The sequence below is a fragment of the Halichoerus grypus genome, chromosome 7 (genome assembly GCF_964656455.1).
Source record: "Halichoerus grypus chromosome 7, mHalGry1.hap1.1, whole genome shotgun sequence".
Taxonomy (NCBI): Eukaryota; Metazoa; Chordata; class Mammalia; order Carnivora; family Phocidae; genus Halichoerus; species Halichoerus grypus.
In genome coordinates this window covers 33,478,504-33,499,053 of record NC_135718.1, presented here as the reverse complement: position 1 = coordinate 33,499,053, position 20,550 = coordinate 33,478,504, and the positions used below count along the sequence as shown (strand labels likewise).

Sequence of the window (20,550 nt, the reverse complement as noted above, 5' to 3'; positions counted from 1 at the left end):
CCAGCTGTGTAAAAAATATACATTGTTCAATCCCTCATGAGTCTTTGAAGTCAGACTTTTAAATTTTCTGCCCATCTGAGGGGTGGGAAAGGATACCTCATTGAGGCTTTACCTTTGTATTTTCCTCCTTAGTAATCAGTGAGCTTCTTTCCATATTGGCTGTTCACATGTCCTTTTCTGACAGAAGTCTGTTTGAAAGCTGCTAATTGTACTTCCCTGGAACCTGGGGTCGTGGCTGACTTGGGGCAGCTGGGGAGGGTGAGAAGGGTCCAGGAGGGAGGGAGGTGCTGCCCTAAAGTCCAGAGCGGAGCAGGGCAGGGGCATGGCTGTGATGGGGGAGACAGGGACAGAGAGATACCCAGCCTGGAGGCTTCCAGATGATTCTTTTTTTTTTTTTCCACTGAAAAATTAACAGATCTTATAATTTGTTAAGAAAAGCTCAAAACATTATTTTTTAATATAAATTTTTCTTATATTTAAAGTATGGACACCTAATTCAAAAAAGGCAATTTGGGCCAAGCAAATCTGATCTGTGAGCGCTGGATTTAGCTCTCCAAAGACCCTTGTGTGACCTGTACTTTGGTTATGAGACAGGATTCACCCCGTGGTTAGTCAGCAAGTCTTACTGGCCTCTTGGATCCACGGGGAGCAGGAGAAGAGTAGGTCCCCTGAGTTCATGGAAGGGTCTGTCTGAACAGACCTTTCATTCTCTGCCCGTTCTTTTTATGGTGGTAGAATACACATAACATAAACTTAGCGTTCCTAGGTGCGCGGCTCAGTGGCACCAGGTGCGTTCCCGCTGTGGCACGATCTCAGTTCTCATAGAAGCTTCTCATCTGGTGAAGCCGAAACTGTCCTCATTAAACAAGAACCCCCCCACAAGTCCCCCTCCTCAGCCCCCTGGCAACCACCAGTCTCCTCCTGTCTCTAGGAGTTTGATACTCTGGGGACGCTGTGTTAGGTGGGATAGTGCAGCATCTGTTCTCTGTCTGGCTTATTTCACCTGCACAATGCCCTCCTGATGCGTCTCAGGGGTTATGCGTTCATCATCCAAGCTGCAGCATGGGCCACAGTTTCTTCCCTTTTGAAGGCTGAAGAATATTTCATTGTATCCCCATGCCCCATCTGCTTTATCCACTCGTCTTTCAGTGGACACTTGGGCTACTTTTACCTTTCGGCTGTTTGCATGTTGCCGACACAAGCTTCACTGTACAAATAGGTTTGAGTCTCGGCTTTCAGTTCTTTGGGGGTATATACCCAGAAGTGGAATTGCTGGATCATATGGTAATTCTATTGAATTTGGGGGGGGGGACTGGCTTATTCTCTTAGCACTTTTGCCTGCTTTCTCTACTTAAGAACGTGCACTTAGAACTTGGGGGGAAATCAGCATCATTTGGGATAGCAGTGCTTTGAATCCTTTCTCAGACTACATTTTTTCAAAAGCAGAACATGGAGGAAACCGTTGGGCCCATATCTGTTTGGCTGTTCTTGTCCTGTAGCGATGAGGACGATGATTAAGATACTGACTCAAATGAGCATTGCATGCTCGCTTTGTCTCCAGTACTGTTCTCCACACTTCTGCATATTTTAAATAATGTTATGTTCATAATCATTCCACGAGGATTATAGACCCGGTTTTACAGGTGAGGAAACCAAGCCCCAGAGAAGCATAAACAATGCTGGGACAGACAGGCTCATTGAATTCAGCATCCCTGTCACAAAGGAGGGAAAAGAGGCTGAAGACGGGATACCCAAAGTCACAGCGTTATGCTGTGACCGGCCCGGCTGAGCTCACAGGCTTCCAGACGTCTGGAATCCCCTGGCCCCACGCTCTCGCCGCCTCAAAGACAGGATTCCATTCATTCATTCTGTTTATCCTGTTGATCCAAGCGAAACCCCTTCTGAAAGGCTGCCGTGCCGCATCGGGATGCAGCTGGATATTCCTGGTCCTCTTCCTGATAATTACCGGGGCAGGACTTAGCTGAAATATGACGGGGGAGAGGATTATGGGTTTGGCTCTAGGATTTTGTGAAAACACATGGAAGTAGCACATTAATATTAGTCAAGGGCTGAATGGGCCTTTTTAAGAAGTTGAGATAAACTTTTTGGCAAAATCAGGTTGCCCTGAGAAGCATTCAGTTGACTGTGGAGTGGCTCAAAAAATTATACTTTTTCTTTCCTGTTAAGTTTATTTAGATAGTAAAAATCTGGAGTCTGTATCCCCCACGAAGTTGCACCCGTGAAGTTATGAGTTTGACCATACATATGGCGGGCCTGTGTTTTTCATTACATTCCCTTACTCGTTTGGTCTTGCAGTTAGTCCATGTTACATGTTTCTCTTGTGTTTTTCTTGAACTTCATGAACTCTGGCATTTCATTTCGGGGATGTATATCCAAGGGAAAAGCAGCCTTCCTTTGATCTTCCTTGGGACACCATTATGTTTAACCTAAGAAAGATTAGGGAGTTGCCATTCAATGCTGAACAAACACAAAACTCGGCTGCAAAGATGGTGGGTGCTTAATCTATTTACAACATCGACTCCATTATGAACTAATTCCACATCAAGCAGACTCTGAAAAGCATTCTTTGGAATGGAATTCCCATCTGCTTTGGGAGGCTACATGCATATGGTCCAGAGTACTGAACGTATTGGCCTCACAAAGAAATCTATTTAGCATGAAATACTTAAACTGTAGAGGGTTTTAAAACTTTGAAATCATTGTCAGTGTTGGTTCCCCACATGGCTGTCAAGTTGTACTTTCTCTGAACTGAACAGCAGTTTCTGGAAAGCACCCTTGCCTTCTCCTGGTATTTATAATAACATCTGCTCAACAGTGGTGAAACAAGTCAGCTCCAGTCTTTGGACAAACAATCCTCCGAGCTGGGGTGAACTCAGAGGAGCAAAGAGCTGCCACTTGGCCAGCAGCTGGAAAACCAGACTGCTCAGCTCCCCTCCGCTCCCTTTCCAAAATGGGCTGCAGAACTCGGCCCACCTTTTAAACAGCTCTTTAAAGCAACGTGCAGGTCTAATTGTGACATATATATATTTTTTTCTAGCCCTAAAATGAGAAAGGAAGAACAAAACAAAATCAAGTGTTAGCCTGTCAGGATTTTCAGTTCCCTGTCACGCCCAAGACATTGATGGAGATTTATTTTCCTAATGAAGGCTCCAATGGTAATGGTGGCACTTGCTAGAATCAGTTAGGACTAAGTGGTGTTTAATTCACAGTGAAGCGACAATCTGACTGGACTGAGATTAGTTCCAGCTTTTAGCTATCATTTATAGGTCACCAGGCGGCTAACAACCTCAAATGAGGGACCATTATCTTTTGACAAGATGAAGCATTTTTCTGGGGGGATGGGAGGAGGGGGAGGGGTGCTACGCAGAAAGCCAGCTTAATACTCTCTCTGGGAATTATTTCATTCCTAATAGAGCTCCACAGCCACTTACTCAAAGGAACCACACTTGTGCATTCCAGTCAGGTCTGCTGAAGGCAAAGGAGGAAAAGACTTTTCTTATAGCCGTTCGTTGATCTACTCAGCAACTAGAGGCAAGCCTCTTCTTACCACGCTCTGCTTTATTGAACTTCATGGGTATTGCGTTTTTTACATTTGAAGGTTTGTGGCAACCCTGTGTCGAGCAAGTCGATTGGCACCATTTTTCCAACTGCATTTGCTCACTTTGTGTAATCACATTTTGGTCATTTAAAACTTTTTCATTTTTATTATTCTATTTCTTATGGTAATGTGTGATCAGTGCTCTTTGATGTTACTATTATAACTGTTTTGGGGTGCCATGAATTGCGCCCATATAAGACAGCAAACTTAATAAATGCATGTGTTGACTGCTCCGCCCCATCTCTCTCCCTCTCCTCAGGCTTCCCTATTCCCTGAGACACAACAATATTGATATCAGGCCAGTTAATAACCCTATAGTGGCCCCCAAGTGGAAGGAAGAGTTGCGCATCTCTCATTTTATTTTATTTAAAAACATTTTTTTAAATTAACATATAATGTATTAGTTGTTTCAGGGGTACAGGTCTGTGACTCATCAGTCTTACACAATTCACAGCACTCACCATAGTACCTACCCTCTCCAGTGTCCATCACCCAGCCACCCCATCCTTCCCACCCCCCACCACTCCAGCAACCCTCAGTTTGTTTCCTAAGATTAAGAGTCTCTTATGGTTTGTCTCCCTCTCTGGTTTCGTCTTGTTTCATTTTTCTCTCCCTTCCCCTATGTTCCTCTGTCTTGTTTCTCAAATTCCTAGTATCAGTGAGATCATATGATACTTGTCTTTCTCTGATTAACTTATTTAACTTAGCATAATACCCTCTAGTTCCATCCATGTTGTTGCAAATGGCAAGATTTCATTTTTTTGATGGCTGCATAATATTCCATTGTGTGTATATACCACATCTTCTTTATCCATTCATCTGTTGATGGACATCTAGGCTCTTTCCATAGTTTGGCTGCTATAAACATTGGGGTGCAGGTGCCCCTTCGGATCCCTACATTTGTATCTTTGGGGTAAATACCCAGTAGTGCAGTTGCTGGGTTGTAGGGTAGCTCTATTTTCAACTTTTTGAGGAAGCTCCATACTGTTTTCCAGAGTGGTTGCACCCAGCTTGCATTCCCACCAACAGTGTAGGAGGGTTCCCCTTTCTCCGCATCCTCGCCAACTTCTGTCATTTCCTGACTGGTTAATTTTAACCATTCTGACTGGTGTGAGGTGGTATCTCATTGAGGTTTTGATTTGGATTTCCCTGATGCCGAGTGCACATCTCTCATTTTAAATCAATAGCTAGAAATGATTAAGCATAGTGCGGAAGACATGTCAAAAGCTGAAAGAGGCCGAAGGCTAGGCCTCTTGAGCCAGTTAGCCCCGTTGTAAATGCAAAGGAAAAGTTCTTGAAGGAAATTCAAAGTGCTACTCCAGTGAACACATGATAAAGAAAGCAGAACAGCCTCATTGCTGATACGGAGAAGGTTCTAGGGGTCTAGATAGAAGCTCCAACCAGCCACATTTCCTTAAGCTAAAGCCTGATCTGGAGCAAGGCCCTAACTTTCTTTAATTCTGTGAAGGCCGGGAGAGGTGAGGAAGCTGCAGAGTTTGAAGCTAGCAGAAGTTGGGTCGTGAGGTTCAAGGAAAGAAGCCATCTCCATAACGTAACAGTGAAGCAGCAAGTGTTGATGTAGAAGCTGCGGCAAGTTATCCAGAAGATCTTGCTAAGATAATGAAGGTGGCCGCACTCAACAACAGATTTTTCCATGTAGAGAAAACAGTCATATCAGAAGAAGATGCCATCTAGGACTTTCATAGCTAGAGTCGAGTCAATGCCTGGCTCCAAAGCTTCCAAGGACAAGCTGACTCTCTTGTTAGGGGCTAATGCAGCTGGTGACTTAAAGTTGAAGCCAATGCCCATTTATTCTACCAAAAATCCTAGAGCTCTTAAGAATTATGCTAAGTATGTATTCACCAAGCCCGCAGTATCTCTGAGGTATGCCTGTATTCCTCGAGGGAGGCACTGTGGGAGCGTGTATTGGTGGGGTTCCCTGGAAGGAAGGCTAATATTCAACCTGCACGCACTGGTGTGGCAGTTCTAGGTTTATAATAGCCATTCTCCACTGTGATGGGGTAAAGCCTCTATTCTGATTGGCTGGTGTCAGGGCCGTACTGATTGTTAAATATTCAAAATAACAGCCTTGCCTGGAGCAATGTTTTTTTGTGGAGCCTATTTTTTTTCCTCCAAGATAATCTAGTTTTAAGTGAAATTGTCTCCCTTACATCATTAGAATGTCCCCTAAATTAGCTGAAAGCTGTCAACCTTCTGTTAATTATAAGCAAGATGATGTGATGTTCTAAGAAAGTAGCGGTTTGGGTGTAGGGCCAGTGTGACTCAGAAGGTTAGGAGTCCAGCTCGTCCATAGCTGAGCGCCATGGTGACACCTGTCAACCCCATAACGGAGGGCCCAGGGGTCCCCACACTGGAGCAGTCTGCAAGCACTGGAAGGATGCAGGTGTCCCTGCCACCAGCGGCACATATCGGCTTCGACACTCGCCTGACACGGTGGTAACGGACCTGTTTTCCTTCCTCCTGACTTCGAGACCCCCCCTTTCTTCTTTCTCGGTCTTGAGCAGGTGGAAGGCAGTCTTCTAGCTTGTTTTTCTCCTATTTAATGAGTCTTGGAAGGAAAAGAGTCTGCTTTTATCTGCTTTTGGAACTAGAACATCAGATGTACCAGTCTGATGTAGTACTGGAAGCTTCCACGTGTTGAGTACTGGCCAGGCCTCAGATACTATAAAGGTGCTTTCCATACATGATTCCATTCGGCCCTCACCTTAATCCAGTGAGGGAGGCATTATCGTTCCCAGGATGCAGACGAGTCTGAGGCATGACCAGGGGTACAAATCTGGGGCAGCCTGGGGTGATCCCACAGGTGGTAACTCTGTCCTAAAGGAGCTTACAGTCAGTTGCGAAAACAAGCCACACCCATATCGCTACAAGGTGAAACAAAGTATAGCAGTATTTCTCAAACTGGATCTCTTAGTTTTATTGTTATGAACCTCCAATGTTGATTTACTTTTATAAATTATTTCAATATGCACAAATACAAATCTTGCATAAGTTCCTTACACTGCTAGTATTTTGGTGCATTTCTTTATAGACACCCATGTATTTTGGGGCTAATTTTATATAGATTTGTATATGATTTTTTGGGATTGTGTCTCATATTAGGATTTTCTGACGTAACAAAATGTTAAATTGATATATTTTCATCCTTTGCACCAATATAGGGATTTTACCATATATTCAACCATTCCCCTCTACTTGGGCTTTTTTTTTTTTTTTTTTAAAGATTTTATTTATTTATTTGACAGAGAGAGACACAGCGAGAGAGGGAACACAAGCAGGGGGAGTAGGAGAGGGAGAAGCAGGCTTCCCCGCAGAGCAGGGAGCCCGATGTGGGGCTCGATCCCAGGGTCCTGGGATCACGACCTGAGCCGAAGGCAGACGCTTAACGACTGAGCCACCCAGGCGCCCTCTACTTGGGCATTTAAGCTGTTTCTGATTTGTACCATTATGAAGCACACTGTCATGTACATTTTTGTACATGAACCTTGGGCTGCCTTTCTGATCATTTCCTTGGAGTTAATACTTAGGAGTGAAATTACTGGGTCAAAGGGCACAAACATTTGTTAGGGCTCTTAATGTATCTCTCCAGGAAGGTTGTATTAATATGTTTGCATCTGATATTGAAGGATCACTTTGGGGCCTAAGAGGTGTCAGGAGAAAGTGGCATCTGAACCAGAACTTCAAGGGTGGGCAGAGCTGCTACCAGTGCAGGTGGGTGGAGGCATTTCGGGTGGGTGATAACATGCCCAGACTCAGGGAGGAGAGTACAAGGTGCCTGGGGAAATGGCGAGCATTCTGATTTAGTGAGTGCTGTGGCTCTCCACCATTTTATGTATTGAGCACACTTAGAATGTTAAAATTCGGGGGAGAACATAAAATGTTCAAAATAGGCAACAACTCAGCAATAATGCCAAGACAGTCACCATTGTGGTATAATGTTATCTATATGTCCAAAAGCATCACCATTATTGTACCATTTCTTGCTCCCCCTGGTTCTGTGTTTAGAATAGAACTGTTTGTTGATCTCACCATGGTCTCATGTCGTATCAGGACGATGTTCTAGAAGGCACGCTGTTCGGTGTTGGCCTGGAGCCATACTGGTTGCTGCTATCATTCCGTACTTGACCAGCAGCTCCATGCCCCTCATGACAGTCTTCCCACTGGTGGAATAGTGCGGTGGTTAAGAGAAGTTAAGAAGGAAGAACCCAGACTGCCTGGGTTCAAATTCCACCTCTACCATTTATTGGTTGTGTGGCCTTTTGCAAGTTACTGCACCTTTGTGCCTCCATTTCTTCAACTGTAAAATGGGGTTGATGTTACCTACTTTTATAGGATTATCTTGAGGATTAAATGAGTTAATACACATAAAGCATTTGAAACAATGCTGTACAAAGAATAAGTACTTTTAATAAGCATTAGCTTTTATTATTTATTATATTAGCCTCAGTTTGGCCCACTGGCTAAGATTTGGCAGCACACGTATGAAAGGTTTATGGCTGAGTGGTATGCTGTGCCATTCCATCCACGGAGACCCAGAGGACTAGGAACTGCCTCCTTCCCAGCTCAGCGCACAGCTACAATGAACAGCTATGCATCAAAGGTGAAATGTTTTTATTTGGGTTCATCACAGAGATTATGAATAGAGTCTTATGACACTCATCCGTATAAAATACCGTAAAAGTGGTTGTAGGCATAAATAAGAATGACTCTCACTATTCTATTTTATAATGCACAGTCCTTTTTGATTACAAATAAGTATATGAAGTTAAGATGCAGAAATAGTCTAGTTTGATTTCAGCAATTTCTAAAAATTGAATTATAAAATTAAAGACTCATAAAAAAGATGCTTTTTAAATGGAACCAGCCACCTTGAAAAATATCCCGAAAAACATGGTTAAAACTTAATACTTCAAAAGATAACAAAATAAAAATGTTGCTTGTTGGCCTGACTTTTCAGGACCTAGACCTCTGGGAGCTCCGGGCCTCGGTGAAGTAACCTAACAAGCCGCTCGGATCAGTGTCAGATGCAAACAAAATCACTCTTGATTTCGGTCTATAAACAGAGACAGGATTCCCTCATTGCCGGATGACTTGAAAAGAAGCTTTTGCTTCCACTATGCATTTGGCCTCACAATCTTCATTGACAAGTAATTCTAAAAAGAAAACAGAATGTTAAAAAAAATAAGTAAGTTAGGGTTTCTCAGTCTTGGCACTACTGCCATTTAGAACCACGTGATTCTCTGTCATCGGGGACTGGCCCATGCCCTGCGGTGTGTGCAGCGTTCCTGGCCTCTACCTGCCCCGTGTCCGCGGCAACCCCCAGGGGTGCCAACCATCCTACCGAGAGCAAAACTGCCATCAGTTGAGAACCACTGGTTTAAATCAATAGAATCTAAATCAGTAAGAAGAAATTACTGTTTTTTAAATGGTCAAGACAGATCGGACTACTGGCAAATAGAAACCAGTGTGCGTGTGCATTAACAAATGAAGTATGACACTAGGGACAAATAGAGACCTTACATCTCTGCTGTTGTGGTTGTGACTATGTTACCCTCCACAAAAACATCTGTATTATTTCCAGTACGAGTCGAAGGAAGAGACTTTAAATGCCTGGACTGTCCCTTCTCTACTTGGCAAAATGGGCTTTACCTCCTTGGTGAAACCATCCTCAGCCATAGGATCCTATGCTCATCTGTTCCTATCTCTATAAAAGCTTGTCTTTCATAATAATTTACTTATTCATATGTCTGCTTGTCCCCAGGCCATGAACTGTTCGTGGGTAAGAAATCAAGCCTTGGTCATCTCAACATCCCGATTCCTAGCCTGTAGTAGATGCTCAATAAATCCCTCGAATGAAAGAATGAAGGTACGACTTCTAGGCACACAGGCAAACCTCCCATCTAGACTCCCATTTATGACTAAGGTGATTGAGGAAAATTTAAGGGAGAGGTTATGTGATGCAGGCCTTAAAGAACAAGTAAAGTTTTGATAGACACAACATGGGCAAGGGAACAGCATTGGCAAAGGCTTCCTGGCAGGTAAGGGCAATACCTGCAGGGGAGCTGTGGGCACTAGCTAGTTTGGGTGAAGTTCAGGGTTAATGTGGACCTATACTGAGCCCAGATTTGGGGATCTGTGGATGCGAGGATAAGGAGTTAGCTTGCAGGATGGTTTGGGACAAGAAAGTGTGAAGGTAGGAAGATCAGTCAGATATGCTGGCTATTATCCTGACCCACACTGCTAAAGGTCTGAGGGGTTTCTCCTAGAATTCCTGAAACCAAAATTTTTTTCAAACCAGGAAGTTCTGCCTGTAATTTGTGACACCCTAAGAATGTCGTTCTCATCACAACACACATCACTTTAAATTTCCCAAAGGCTGAAGGGTTGCAACACCACAACTGCTAAATAGGTCAAGGCAAGAACCAAGTTGGGTGACTGACCATAAATCACACACAAAAAGCCAAGACACGAGGCCAAGGACTCCTACCGGTAAGGAGTACAGGAGCACGGCCACGAAGAGCAGCAGGATCAGCAGGATTAGCAGGCCGATGATGACCCACTTAAATCGGCGCCACACGATGAACTTCATGGTCTTACACGGGTTGGTGAACCAGAGGAAGGAGGTTTCTGGTCGGCTGCAAAAATTGCAAAGAAATGGTTTTACCTACCCAACTCGGGTAGGACAGATACTTTACCTCAGAACCTAACACAGTTTAAAGAACAGTTAATAACATTGATAAAGTCAAGAAAAGATATTATTCCCCTTAGTTGGCTGAGAAAGAGTCTTTAACATTTTACGGCCCCCTAAGATACTGAGGACACTCTGGACTTTGGTTTTGTGGGAAAGGAGAAAGGTTAAAATGAAGCTGGATCACCAAGCTCTCCATCCCCCACCCCTATTAAGTGCAAAATTAAGACAACACTGAATCCATTCCACTAAGCATATTGGAAGGGGGGCTTTCAGACTGCAGGTGTTTGGGGATCAGACATCGTGGAGAACAAAGAGGGCCTCTCACTTCGGTGGGTCCAGCTTGGGGTTCATGTTGGGTTCATCTCGTCCCTTCCCGGCTGGCCTCTCGTCCACCTCGTTCTCGTTGAGGATTTCCAATGTCATCTCCACTTTCCCCTTCAGTAAAGCAGAACAGGTTAAACACATGACATCACGTTTCACAAATATTTTCATTTCAACCCAAGGAGTATTCCCTGAGCAATGATTTTTATTCTTGTAAAACAATCCTTAGATTGCCTTAAATTTTCCTCAAGAGATTTCATCGCATTTCCTCTTCCATGTGTTTCTGAACCGACCCACTGTGGGAAACTGAGAGGACAAATAGCTTTCCCTCTCCCTGCTCCCTGCTTTTCATTCTCTGTGCCCCATCCTCTAACTTTCTCATATCCATCTCCTTGCCTTCTCACACACTGTCCTTTGTAACTTTATTTGGACCAGATTAACCTGAATACTGCTAATAACAATATGGAACACTTACTGAGCATTAACTGTGGGCTCCAAGGGAGCCTCCATGCTTCCTGCTTAACCATGCTCGCCCCGCTGTACGGAGCAGGGAGGGCACTCCATGGGTACTCAGTGTACACTAGCTGAATAGACGAATGAACGAACAAATGAATGCTACGTCTGTGTTCATACAGGTTCCTAAGTGATGCTCTGGACACTGTTTAAGGCTTCTACGTGGATAACCCCGTGTGATGCTCACAGCAACCCTATAAAGCAGGTACTGTGATGACCCTCATGTGCACTTGAGGATGCTGAGGCCAAAAGAGGTCTAGAAAGTTGCCCACTTTTATGGCCAGGCTTGTCACGGGCTTTCTAGGACCCCGGAATGTCCGCTAGGTCACCAACAGTCTGAGGACCCCAACCCTGACAACTGGCTCCGCAGTGGAGCCCGCTGACCCCTGTACGGACGAGTCAGACAAAATGAGGGTCTGACTATGGCAAGTCGCTGCATCTCTCCCAGTCTATTTTGGGGGTTGTTTTTTATTTTACCTAGTTCAGTAGTAGTATTTTTTAAATAAAATTTAAAAAAATTTTAACTGAAGCATAGTTAACATATAATGTTATATCCCAGCCTGTTTCCTGAATCTACAAAATGGAGATAATGTCTACTCTCTGGAATTGTCAGTAGAACTAAGTGAGATTATCTGTAAACTACTCTTCAGTGGTAGACAACAGATAAGTGGTTTCCTGGGCCAGGAGTGGAGGGAATAGTAGACTGCAAAGGGACAAGGAAACTTCTGGAGCAATGGGAATGTTCTGGATCTTGATTCTGGTGGTGGTCTCAGGAGTGTCTCTATCAGTCAAAACTCATGCAGTTGTGCACTATAAATAGATGCAGTTTATTTTATGTAAATTATACCTCAAAATTGTTTTAAAAAACGTGAGGCACTTAGCATGTTGCCTATCTCCTAATCAATGATCTAGGATGTTAGCTGTTATTAATAGCAATACTACATGATGAATGAGGGAGTCTTCTGTGACATGCATGGTAACCTGGACTTGTGCTTCTCTGTCACAGTCTACCTGGGAGTTCTCCAGACTTGCTTATAAGTTTCGGCCTTTGTGTCCAGTGGCTGTCAGGGCTCCCTGCTTCCTCCACCGTTTTAAATCTATTTTTTTTAAACAAAAAGAGTTTGGAATTTGAAGTTCCTTTTTCTGTATTGAATTGTACTGAAAGCTCAGAATAACTTAGCCTTCCCGGTGAAGGAGGGTCCTCAGGAAATAGTATAGCCACCCAGGGTCCTAGCTTTTCTACCGTTCCAATCCCTCCACCTTCAACACAACCCCAAACATATGCTCACGGCATCTGCCACCTTCTCTTGTGATCCCAGTACAAACCATTCCTGTAACTTAAGGTCTCACCAGTTTAACACTTCCTTATCTTATCTGGCATCAACTGAGAGAGGGCAGAGCCTAAATGACAAAAGGAATGAATGACCCCGAACTGGGAAATAGTCATACAGCCATCACGCGGGAGCCATCTTTATCCGCATAGCACGGCCACCAGCCTTTCATGGACTTCTGCTCAAACAATGAGGCAGTTTTTGCTTTAAGGGGGTTCATGGCTTTGAGGTCTGGAATCATGTCCAAACTGCATTTCTCTGATGATTTTGCTGGAATGATGGTGCGATGCAAGTCAAGTTCCAGGAAACCTAGCCAAGGAAACAATTAGACCCAAATAAGCTTCAATGGATCAGCCGTTGTTCACAAGTGAACAGAATGTTCTTGTCAGAGGAGAGGCAGACAGTGATTTTGAGCAGGTGATGGGTAAGTTAGAGAAAGGGATCCTGGTAGACATTTAAAATTCCTTCCAGATAGGATGGAAAGTGGTAGAAGAAATGTCTGTCCACTGCTCTGCATCTCACAGAGGGTGACACGGTTTATTTCTCAAAGATACAAACATAAACAGAGCTCTTCTACAAGCTCAAAAGAATTAAACATCTATAGACTAGATGTCCACTAAACGCAGATTCGGAATGTGCTCATAGTGGTCTCAAGCTACCCTGAACAGAGGCACGGTGGGCGCGCAGGCTACGTGCGCTTGTTTAGGAGTCGTATCTTGCTGAAAGGTGAACATTGAAGCTTTTTACCTTCAACTTAGGAGGGGGTTGGTAAATTGATGAGGGGGTTTGGGGAAGAGCCAAAGAACCCCAGGGAAGGCAAAGGTCTGCATATAAAGAGTGGGAAGGAAAAACAGAGCAGCCCAATGAGGCAGACCCAGGGCCTGGGAGAGGGGAATTCAGAAGAGTATTATGTTATTGTGGTGGTGATGGGGCATGTGTACCAAGAAAGGGAAGGGCCCAAGGTGGGGGGTGTTTAACAAGTGCCTTTAACCACAGAGGAGGATGGACCCGGGGAAAGAACAAGGGCTGGTGACATTAAGGGATTGAGAGCAGCTCAGAGGAGGAGGGAGCCAATTCCAATGTGCTGAGGAGGCAAAGTGGGTAGTCTGGATGTGGAGACAGGGCTGAGGCATTCCCTTGTGAAAACAGAGTGTTCATGGCAAGACAGGAGCTGGTGCAAGAGCCTCCTTGGGGGCCCTTGAAGGTGGGTGGGGCCTGCAGAAAAGGGTGATGTTCACTGTGCGAAATTTTCAGAGGGCTTGAGACAGCAAGCAGGTAGGCCACACTGCCCAGAGGACATCCAGGCAGTGAGTGTGCCCCAACCCTTAATTATCCACGGTACTGGAGATTTAAATCATTGATTCCAGATTTTAACTGATTTCACTGATTCCAAGTAAAATTTCTTAGAGAAAAGTATCCAAATGTAAGCCCTACCCAAATAGTCATCCAGAGAAAACTTGTCATTATCCCATATCTGAATGATGAGTCTGGGTGGGACCCGAAATTCAGTTTGGTCAATACTCCAGAAATGCTCCTAAAATGACAAGAGAAACAGAAAAACCAAATGACAGACTACTGGACTCTGAAACCTTCCCCTCGGGTCCGTTGAAACCCCAGCATCAGGGCACGGGGCCTTTGTTCTCCTCGGCAACCCACCTCTAATACCCTCTCCCCCTTGCCCTCAGTCCTCCACCCCATGGTATGGGAAATCTCAGGGCCACCAGCTAGGTGACAAAAAGGTTGTCCCAGGCAATTCCCAAACAGAAGGTTTCCCGCCTGCCATGTTCCTATCGGTGTGACTCCCTGCTTCCACTCCTGGGGTTTGGGGAGTGATTATATCTGCCCCCTCCCCCACCCCAGACCACTATGGCCAGCTCAGATTAACCTCCCAAAGCCAGGCTGTTCTAGGCCCGCCCACACTAACACCTGCTGGGGTGTCACATTTGCTCAGTGACCTTCTACCCCCCAACATGGATGTCTGAGCACACTTTTCTCACATGGGGGTGAGGAGACTGGGGTTCAGCTTTCATGTTTTATCAGCGCAGATTTAAAATGTCCTGACATTTTTGGCTTTTAAAAATATTGCTGTGTTTTACATGCTTTGGTCAACCCAGATTCCTCATTCTAAAGTTAGGTGGAGGGAGGATTGGGTAAGCGTCCTCCAAGTTTTCACCTCTGGTCTCTGCCTCTGCCCGAACAATATTAGCCAAACATAATAACACCTCCACAGCCTAATTACACCTACATGCCTCGGGCCCCAGCAGAATGGGATTCCCCCAGTGTTTCATGAATTCAAAGAAAGATGGTTGGGTTGTTTCTTGTTTTTCTTTCCCCTTTTCTTTTTCTTGGAGGGGGGAGAGGGAGAGAGACAATCCTAAGCAGGCTCCATGCCCAGGCAACCGACTTGGGGCTCGATCTCACAACCCTGAGATCATGACCTGAGCCAAAATCAGGAGTCAGACTCTTAACTGACTGAGCCACCCAGGCGCCCCTGTTTCTTGTTTTTCAGATGACATTCCAGAAATGTTGCCCTTTGCAGGGCTCAAGAGCCCTGGCTCTGAGGGGCTAGGAAGCCCATTCTGCTGTTGGCTGGCCTCACTGTCCTGTGTGGTGTCACGTTCCAGGTGGCACGCAGGGCACTGAGAGGTCCAACACTAGATGTGGGTAGGTAGGAAAGGCCTACCTGACTCTAAATCCCTCACCTTCTCACTGGTCTGCCTCACCATCTGGACGTGTGCTTGATTTGACATCAGGTTGAGCCTGTGTCTCTAGAAAGTGCCCTTTGAAGGCATTTATCTCACTTGGCACGGAAAATTGCTCCCTACACCAGCAGCACTGAGTAGGGCCAGCAGAGGGTAGGGTCTGGCTAGGTGGGACATGAGGCAGGTGCATTTTGATCAGGTGTGGCGAGAGGAGGTGAACAGGCAGAGCTGGGAAAAGTTTATAGAATGTGGGGAGCAGGAATGGGACAGGGGATCTATAAAAGACACCTCTCATTATTGCCTGCCCAGATTTCAGGCCCCCTTTTTGGGGAAAAAGCATCCAGATTTTCCTTGGGGACTCTTCTCCAGTCCATGCAGGTTGGGAAGAACTGACTCTGTTCCTAACTCCAGAGCTGGGCCAGTCTGAGCACTGCATCCCAGGCCACGTTGGTTGGTTCAGGGATGGGAACGTGACCCCAAACACATAGAGACACGGAGGCCCAATTCCAGAACTCTGGTTGGCACCATCCGGGATTAGTTCGCTTTCTGCTGAGATTGCTGGGAGGCCAGGAGGTGGGCTGGGGCTGTGGGCAGCCATTTTGCCTCACCAGGGAATGAGGTCCATAGGAGAGGACAGAGAGAGGGGTGGAGAAAGTGAGAGCAATTCCTAAAGACAGCAGTTCAACCTGGGATCCAACGTTCCTAAGCCAGCCAAACCTGGACTTTTTAGTAATGTGAACTAATAAATCACTTTTTTGGTATAAGCCAATTTGAGTTGAGTTCTGTAACTAGAGTCTTACTAATTAAGACCATGAGGGCCTTGAACCTTCATGGAAGTGCTTCTGAAGGAGGTAAAGCAGATGCTAAGGTTTAATAAAGAAGGTAAAAGGGAAATTTCACCTCCTTTAATATCTTGCCTCTGTTTGGTTAATGAGTCAAACAGTTCTGCTTATCATGGGAAGAAATCAGTCTCCCTGTGACATAAAAACATACTTGGGTGGTTGCATATGTGAACACAAGATCCTCAGGTTTACCCTTTACTAGATCCTATACCCTGCTGCCCACATGTTAGGGAAGGACAATTGTGTTTCTGGTCCTGCACAAAGAGCTGTCTTAGCTTTGTGGCCCTAGGCAAGTATCTGCACCTCTGTGGGTCTCAGGTGCCCACCTGCACCGAGAGGGAGCCAGACTCATGACCTCGGAGGCTCTGAGCAGCTCCTACATTCCCTCTATCTGGCGAAGCAGACCCAGGACACCCACTTCCCACGGGCATAGATCAGAACTCACTTTTTTAGCAACGATACAGAGTTGTTCAGCTGGGAGGTAGTCAAATGGGAAAACAAATCTCCAGTTAAAATTCCCTTCACCATCCAAGGACCTGTAATGGACATCTGTTTTCTGTTTGTTTTCTTCATTGCCAGGAATCCAGCTGAAAAGCAGAAGCAAACAGACTTTAGCTTCATGTGATTGACAAGTAATCTAGCCGCAAAATTGTGCAGTGATTAGGGGAGTGAAGGGCAGGAGAATTAATGCACTTTTCTTGGGCAGGTTCCAGTTATCTACAGAGCTGGGGGTGATTTATGAAGGGGAGGTGCTCTGTTGCATCCAACACTGGTTGTAGCCAAATAAAATATAATTCCTCTAAAACCAAAGCAGGAAACCCTTTAGACTTCAGTTAGCAGGGATAAGGTGACATTTTCTGGAAAATATCAACAACTTATCTTCTATTTTGGGAATGCTGAAGCTTGCTGGCTATGATGCTAGTCTTCCTAACTATAACTCATCAGTGTCTGTCATCACTGCTGATAGGCTTAATGAATATGAGTTAGTTCAAAATTTTAGCATTTCCTCTTCCATATTTTACTTAAGCAAACAAAACAGGCATGACTCAAGTCATCTTACGGCTTCCTTTTTTTTTTTTAATTCTTAAATTCACTATGATCGCATTAATAAGACTACCAAGGGAGATGTAAGCTGTTATTTCCATGTGCATATCAACGAAAATTCATTTCCATAAACAATTTAACATCTTAACTTTTGACATTTGAAAAGTTTTCTGTGGCTTGTGCCTGGCAGGTAGTAGGCCTATTGAAGGAATGAATGAACGTTGGGGGAAGAAGCTGATGTCACATCTGCCTGCTATTGGGAAGGGGCCTGTTTAGGGACTAGGAGAACGCTGGATTTTAGACTGGTAAAGTGGCAGAGGGCATGGTTCTCCACATTGATGGCCCATGAGAATCCCATTGCAATTGACTGTGGAGTTTTAAAAAAAAGACATACCTGGACCCCCCAGATAGGAGGCAGGCCTGGCTATGAACTCACTCTGCCACTTACCATTCTGGGCTTCCTCTCCCATCTGTAAATGAGGTTAACAATACGTGCTCCCTTCCCATGGTCAACATGAGGACAGAATGGAAGATGGTGACTTAGAAGGACCAGAATGGAAAGGGCGAAATCCTTAACTGTGTTACCGATCATCTGACGTACTCAGCATGCCTTGTTTTATTCTTCCCAACAACTACATAACTAGCTCCATTTTACAGATGAGGAAACTGAGGTCCAGACAGAATAACTTCCCCAAGGTCAAGGTCACGCAGCCAGTAACCGACAGAATTCAGTATTAATGAAGAAGTTGGTCTGACTCCAAAGTCCAGGCCTGTTCTTCTGCCTCAAGGGACCATGGAGACTACTAGAAAGTCACATGCTAACGTTAGATCCTATTATTAGTAGTGGTATTGATATCAATCAACTACAATAGTTGTCCTTTTTGCTAGTTAATTAACTGACTAGCTAGATTAGTTGAAAGGTTCATCTTTATTCACTTTTAAGCTTTTAAATTAACCGGCGGAAGAGAGTTCACACTCTTTGGCTAGGACCTTGGTGACTTCACCTCCTGACAAGATCCCCAAAGTACCATCATCCTCCTTCCTCAGACCACTCACCCCTTGAAGCTCTTCACTTTTTTTTCTTGAATCTTTTCATATTGAATTCTAAATATGAATCTTTTCACATTTTTATTTTAAAACAAGTTAAACAATGACTCTATGTATTTGTATACACATATGTATAACTTTGTATGCATCCAACCTGGGAAGTGCCTTAGCTGTCCCTTATCCTGTGGCAGACAGTAAACACTATGTGTATTAGGGTTAGTAATACACTATATCACCATGCAATGGTGCCAGGCATACTATTTATGCATAATTCATCTTTTCACATATATATTTAGATTTTAATTCCAAATAGGACATGGTACTTTAGGTTGTGCTTTTATTCTTTGATTAGAGTTTTCTCTCAGTCCAGTATTCCTTGCGTTTGTTTCTCTGATTTGAAAAAAAAAAATAATGCTTATGACAGTCAAATAAATTTGCATATATATATAATTAGCTAGGATTAGTTTTCCTTGGGGAATGGTAATAAGATCCTGAAATGAGAAAGAAATGAAGAACTTGATGAAACATTCCGTTTACAGTGAACCCAAATGATAGTAATTATGTCTTCAACAAAGTTTTGATTGAAGGCCACTTGGGATCATAAGGGAAACTTTGTTATCACTTTATGAATATATTAAATTTCAACAAGTCTTGTCTTTTACATATCAAAGAACCAAACTTGGTCTATGTGGAATAGTAATCCTACTAGCTAACTAGTTCATTCTCTGTGTTGGCGTGACTGGCCACAGGGTGCCCGGATGACACATTATTCTGGGTGTGTCTGTGAGGGTGCTTCTGGATGAGATTAGAACCTGGACTGGTAGAGTCAGTGAAGTAGACTGCCCGCCCCGGTGTGGGTGGGCCTCATCCAATCTGTTGAAGGCCTGAAGAGAACAAAAAGCAGAGGAAGGAGGAGTCAGCCTCCAGTTCACTACCAGCTTTCCTGAGCCTCCAGCTTCCAGATGGCAGAACCACAGGACTTCTCAGCCTCCAGAATCATGTGCGCCAATTCCTTTTAACAGACTCCTCTCTCTCCCTCCCCCCACCCCAACCACTCACACACTAGTTCTGTCTCTCTGGACAACTCTAATACGCACAGTGTTTACTCTCTGTCAGGCACTGTCCTAAATGCTTTGAGTAACTCAATATTCTGAATATCCCAGAGCAGCAGGTACTATCTTTATCTGCATTTTGCAGATGGGAAACCGCGAGCTCACTAATTTGCCCAGCTGGTAGAGAAAATACCAGGATTTCAACCCAGGTAGTTTGGCTCCAGAGTCTGGCACTTTAATCACTATGCCATTCTGTACTCAACCTCTCTGATCGGGATATAACATGAAACTAACACCAACATGGATTATTTGGAATTGAATGATACAAGTAACAGGATGATTAACGGCTATGACACTTCATATGTTGGATGCAGGCATTCCATAAATGTTGGTGGAATCAAAGATTTTTTTGGAAATATACTAATGTTTCTTTTCCATGGACATTAGCTGCTGGTAGTAAAATATACAGAAACTGAAATTTAAAAAGCCTTCCTTGTGTTTCTAGGGCTAGTTACTCAAGGTATCAAAAAGGAATAAAATGAACTGCATGACTAAAAACAAAGAACAAGGCTGCTAATAAACTGAACCCACTTTAAAAGAGAAATGTAGAAATATTTATTGGTGCTAATAGTCATTCGATACCTCTGCTTATAAACAAGATCCATACAGATTTCTCTTCTCTTTCTGTTCTCTCTCTCTGTGTCTCGCTGGAGCTTCCTGAGCGGACTGCACGAATGGAATGAAACAGCTTCCCCTGATCAAGGATTCTAGAGAGGACACCTTGAATAATGGTAACTCATGAAGGAGAGAGTCCCTTTCATTCCTTGTCTGTCAAAGGCAAATGAGCATGCTAACCTTACCCTTTGACATAGATGTCACTCATTTCCTCTCCTGTGATGCTCTTCTCATCCAAGAGAACGTCCTTGGTATTCCAGATGATCACACGCAGATAGTATCTGAAAGGAGCACATTTTGAAGGTGGGCTTTTTTCTCTGCTCCTGCACCAAGACCCCAGTCCGATATAGTAGAGTCTCAAGACTACTTACTTTTTGGCTTTCCTGGGGGTGATGTTGAAAGGAGGGCCTGGTGGCCCCAAACTCTTAGGGAAAACATCTACCCACATCTGAAGTTTCCCCTAAATCGTTCAAAAATGAAAAAAGAAATTAAGTTGTATTATAAGTGGCAGAGACTATAACTTTCTTTCATATTTTCTAGGTGAAACTGTTTCTTCAGGCCTGCCCATCTACTAGTCCATATGGAAAGTAAAAAGTAGAGCAGAGGAGCAAACCGAGATAAATCATCTGTCTTCACTGTCATTTAGGCCACCCACTTCCCACTCTCACCAGGAGTCTCCGATGGCTACATAT

At 44.3% G+C, this 20,550-nt stretch overlaps 1 protein-coding gene across 2 annotated transcripts in view; it reads right to left on the bottom strand.

Moving 5' to 3' along the window:
• Positions 1–8,027: 8,027 nt before the first annotated feature.
• Positions 8,028–20,550, bottom strand: part of MYOF (myoferlin) — a 158,085-nt gene continuing 145,562 nt past the window's right edge. For both annotated transcript variants that reach the window (XM_078077354.1, XM_078077355.1), the window contains 8 exons: positions 20,230–20,318; positions 20,044–20,139; positions 16,486–16,627; positions 13,931–14,030; positions 12,615–12,805; positions 10,657–10,766; positions 10,128–10,275; positions 8,028–8,793 (listed from right to left, as the gene is read on the bottom strand). In XM_078077354.1, the coding sequence (XP_077933480.1) occupies positions 8,755–8,793; positions 10,128–10,275; positions 10,657–10,766; positions 12,615–12,805; positions 13,931–14,030; positions 16,486–16,627; positions 20,044–20,139; positions 20,230–20,318 (915 nt within the window). In that variant the 3' untranslated portion in view covers positions 8,028–8,754. The remainder of the gene's footprint in view (positions 8,794–10,127; positions 10,276–10,656; positions 10,767–12,614; positions 12,806–13,930; positions 14,031–16,485; positions 16,628–20,043; positions 20,140–20,229; positions 20,319–20,550) is intronic.